Below are 4,626 nucleotides of genomic sequence, written 5' to 3'. Positions count from 1 at the left end.
CACACACACACACACACACACTAACACAAACACAAAAAACACAAAACTACAAAAAACCTGGTATTAATACAAAAGGCCAATACAACACCAGACCAACAACACAAGAGGACTACAACTTGACCTTAAAATCAAACCGTCCAGCACCACCACACCAGCCATCCATACCAAATCTGCTCATCCACTCGCACAACACCAATGCAGCTCGACTGACGACGCGGTAGTCCCCACTGCTTACACCCATCCGTTGCAGCACCTCCATCGGACCAAATTTTTAATCAATGTAACGAAAAGCACATCCAACGCGTACACAAACAAACACAGAACGCTGAAATCTGCAGCACCTTTTCACTGCATATATATATATACAACACACGGACGTCCACATCATGCCGCCACATACCAGGATACATTCTTCTACTTCCTCCTCCCCCTGCACGTCAACACCTTGCAAGTCATCCTTCCCAGACCCGACCACCCGTGCTACATATCTCGCGTCACCCGAAGGAACACAGCCACAGCACACCCGGTGCTCATGTTGTACAAGCCCACCAAAACTTCTACCTTATCCTACGTAAGCATCACACCCTACCACTCTTGCTCGTGCTCTGAGCCGGATCGGACGTTCGTGCCACCTATAGCTACTCTCCTACCCCCTGCACCTGCTCCATCTCCATGACACCCACAGGTATACTCCCTCGCCCTACCCGCTCCACGGCTCGCCCTAGCAAATTCACTACCATCGTCCTCCTTTCTCGCCCTCCACCCATCAGATCTTGTCCACCTTGTCGGCTTTCACCACGGGGTTCGCCTTCGCTATCGCGTCTCGTCCCGCCGTCTTGTAATCGAACGTGCAGCTGTGTTTGTCCGAGTATCGATGCAACGAGCAGAACGTGTTCCCGCATCGGCACTTGAAACCCGTCAGCCCTACCCGCTTCTTGCACGAAAAGCACCGGTGTGCCTGTGGCCTGCACGCGTCCCCACCTGACGCGGATGCCCCACCTCCCGACGACGTCCCTCCTCCTTCCGTTTGCCCACCACCTACGTGACCTCCCAAGTACACGCTCTCGCCCTGCGTCCTCTCCACCCCTCTTTGTCCCACCGCTACCTTCTGAGCTGCGCACGACGTGTCGCCTTTCTCACCGCCCTTGCCGGAAGAGCTCTTCGCTTGTGTCAGCACGAAGTCCCTGTAGCACTTCGAACACATTCCCAGCGTCACGGCGCTCCCGAAAAACCCACAGTTGTTCGTGCACATTATTGGTGCGTCCGGGGCTTGGCAGTTCGTCTCCTCTTTTTCCTGCTTCCAATTGTCCTGAGCCATGGTCGATATGAACCCCACCAACCCTCCCACGCCACTCCGCCACAACTACCTCCAATCCGATCGTGCGCACTGCTATGCCGCAGTCCTAACCATCAGTCCTCGCCGCCTCCACGTCCGCTCCACCACATCGTCCTGCTCACATGCCGACTGCCATACGCCCCATCCTGCATTCCGCCCTCCGAGTCATGGCCTTCCCTGCGATCAACAACGCACTCAATCAGACTGTGCTCTCCATCATCATGTCGCCCAGCTCCCCACTCACCGCAAGCGTTCACATCACACCCAACCCTGTGTGCCGAAACACGCCAATCACACCACGCACATACCCAACCCACACATCTGCACACGACTCCCCCCGACCCATTCGTTCTATCCACCATGTCCTCGCGTACTCCACCCCTCCGACTGTCACTGCCCCACCCCTCCATTCACATCATCCCCGACTCTCCGCTCAACTCGTCCCCCACAAAACCTCCACTACTATCATCACAACAGCGATCGCAGTCGCTCACCACCACGGCACCCACGCACCACCCACATTCTACCACGCCCAACATCGTCCACGCCAAATCAACACCTTCGTAACATCCTCCGCGTACTGTCATGCATTAAACACACCCTACGCATGCCGCCCAGCTACAGCCACCACCCCTCAACGCCACAACACCACTCCAATCGCCCGTTGCACCAACATTCTCATGCATCTCATCAACTCTTGCACCCAATTCACTTCCCTCCGTTCGTGCACGCGTTTCAACCCTGACCCACCTTGCGTTCACACCTCCAACGCATTGCGATCGCTACGAAGCCCTCCGCATCACTTCCTTCTCACACGTTTCTGCATTCCTTCACTCCAACCAACCACCCAGGTTAGAACCCGCTCCAACACTCGCGCGCGACCGCACGCACACACACACACACACACAACGGACCACTCGTCACGCGTTCCAAACCACGACCAGACATCACGCACCCGATCCCCTCCAACCCATCCACACCACTCACTGCGCTGCGAGTCCGCCGCGTCAAATCACCAGCGCACATCATCACATACGTCCAACCCTAAATCAACCACTGTCCCCGTCCACCACAAGTCCCGCCTGCGATCGCAATTGCAGTCCAGGTGTAAAACATGCGCACGACAGCCTAGCGATCCCCACCGCGACGCACACAAAATGTCCTGGACCATCACAACCAAGTGCTACCGCAGCTCGTTTCACACGCCACACGTAGCTCGTGCGCCTACGCTCCCGCAAACCTCGAAACGTCTCCGCTGATCAGCCTAAAGGTGACGAGCCACTCAAACTCCATCTCCCCTGCTGGACGATCATCGGTAGCTCGGATTCTCCACCCACATCGGCACGCAAGCTCTACATCCCACACCAATCCGCTCCGCACCCAACCCTAACTTCAACCCGCAAACCGGCACCATGCCCACCTCTGGCATTCTCTCATCATCCATTCCACCAACCCTGCATCTCTCATGCCCCCTCCTATCCTCTCCCCGGACGGTTGTGCCTCTCCTCTCAACCATCCATGGCATCTCCACCAATTCCCCACCGCGTGCGCCCCGATCGCCGTGTCCTACACCTCACACACCAGCTACCATCGACCAGTCACGCGCCAAGCTCGCACACAAAATCCATCCAGCACGCTCGTCCTGCGGGCCGACTGCCCTCAGCCTCCGTTCTATCGCCGTCGCATCACACGCTCCCCGACACCGATTCACCACCCTTCCTCTCCTTCCCGAAACCGGCCAATTGCACACGCGACTGCCATCGCATCACACCAACCATCGCCGTCCTCCACCACCGCACCAATGCAGCAAACCGAAACGCCCACGAACAGCCCAATCGCACGCCCAACGACTCCGCAAGTTCCACCCTTCCCTCATCATGGAAATGTTCCACCACCACGCGACCGCACGGCCTCCTTCCGCGCATCGTCTCGTACATGGAACCGACCAAGGGGCATTGGAACAGATCGATACCGCGGGAAGTAGAGGGTGGCGGGTGAGAGAAAGCCAAAAAAAAAAAAAAAAAAAAAAAAAAAAAAAAAAAACAAACAAAAAACAAAACAAAACAAAACAAAAAACAAAAGAGAGGCAACCAAACGACCACGGTCACTCACCACCACAACCCGATCGAGCGCGTCATGACAACCATCGCCTAACGCTCGCACCTCTTCCGTCGACGCCAACCGCCGCGGATCACGCCAAAGCACCCCACAGAACCACAATTGGTACACGCAATTCCGCCACCAACCCAAACTCGTCGCCCATGCCCCGCCCCGACTCGCAACGCTGCGTCTAAATTCCAGAGCCTGCGTGGACAGTGGTGGGAGGGAGGAGGTGGTCCAAGGGGGGGGGGGGGGGGGGGGGATGCGTGGTGCGGAGATGGTGGAGTGGTGGTGATGCGATCAGCGCAGCACACCACCACACGGATGCTGCGTCGCGAGGTCTGTCTGCTGTGCTGCTGCAATTGCTGGACGAGCCCTGCGTCCACGTGAAGCCAGCATAGAAATGCACGCAAGAGTTGCGAAGCCTCTCTCTCAAGGCTGCTGGCCCTCCCCTGCAAACCCCACCCGCCCGCTCCCACCATCCCCCACTGGGGTACCTTGTCGGAGCCCACTGGCATCTCACCGTCGGGGTCGTCTCTGGGTCTGGCAGGTTATCTTAATGTTACTGAGGGGAGGTGGCTTTGTGAAGTGTTTTTTATGGATGAGTACTTGGGTCTGATTTTCTCAGAGTGTCGAGACTAGACACAATGGAAATATGGAGAGTGAAGTTGCGAAAGATTCAGTTCTGTTCATTGTAAATTTGACTCCGTTTTATTACTTCTGATAGTTATTTGGTTGTTTTTGTTATAAATTTTCAAATTGCAAGGATTTGTCTATTTAGTGAAGGGTGGTGTGTTGTGTGGAGTTGGTGGAAGTTTAATTTGAATGCTTTTGTCTTTTAAAGATAGGAACTGATACACGACTGGATTGTTGAGATTCTGAAATTTTACAGAATTTGAGTTGCCTTTTTAAAATTCATACTTACAATATAGCTATATTTTGCAATGTATATAGTCATAGCAGGTTAAACTAAATGTGATAAATAGTGAACTATTCATCTATTATGTAAAACAACTCACATAGAAGAAAAAGATAGAAGGGAACATGAATGGACAAGGAAAAAGATTGATAGTAGTGCCAAAGATCAAGGTGGCTAAGGACATGAGTTTCTAGTGGTTGTTTTAACAATCTTTATATCTATATATATATATATATATATATATATATTTATTTGATCATTTCCATTAAGA

At 53.6% G+C, this 4,626-nt stretch overlaps 1 protein-coding gene across 7 annotated transcripts; it reads right to left on the bottom strand.

Annotated features, from left to right (window-relative positions):
• Positions 1 to 320: 320 nt before the first annotated feature.
• LOC112277476 (zinc finger A20 and AN1 domain-containing stress-associated protein 6) lies at positions 321 to 4,363 on the bottom strand. Of its 7 annotated transcripts, none has more exons than XM_090247499.1 (3): positions 3,449 to 4,363; positions 2,087 to 2,164; positions 321 to 1,513 (listed from the first exon to the last, which is right to left on the bottom strand). In XM_090247499.1, the coding sequence occupies exon 3, from the start codon at positions 1,316 to 1,318 to the stop codon at positions 767 to 769; it is 552 nt and encodes a 183-aa protein (XP_090103625.1). In that variant the 5' UTR covers positions 1,319 to 1,513; positions 2,087 to 2,164; positions 3,449 to 4,363; the 3' UTR covers positions 321 to 766. The 7 variants fall into 7 exon arrangements, with proteins under 7 accessions (XP_090103625.1, XP_090103626.1, XP_090103628.1 ...); XM_090247500.1 differs by having other exon boundaries at positions 2,087 to 2,156; XM_090247502.1 differs by lacking the exon at positions 3,449 to 4,363 and adding an exon at positions 2,292 to 3,374.
• Between the last annotated feature and the right edge of the window lie 263 nt (positions 4,364 to 4,626).

Source organism: Physcomitrium patens, chromosome 25 (genome assembly GCF_059467195.1).
Source record: "Physcomitrium patens ecotype Gransden chromosome 25, ASM5946719v1, whole genome shotgun sequence".
Classification (NCBI taxonomy): domain Eukaryota; kingdom Viridiplantae; phylum Streptophyta; class Bryopsida; order Funariales; family Funariaceae; genus Physcomitrium; species Physcomitrium patens.
This window is presented reverse-complemented; position numbering and strand designations above follow the sequence as displayed.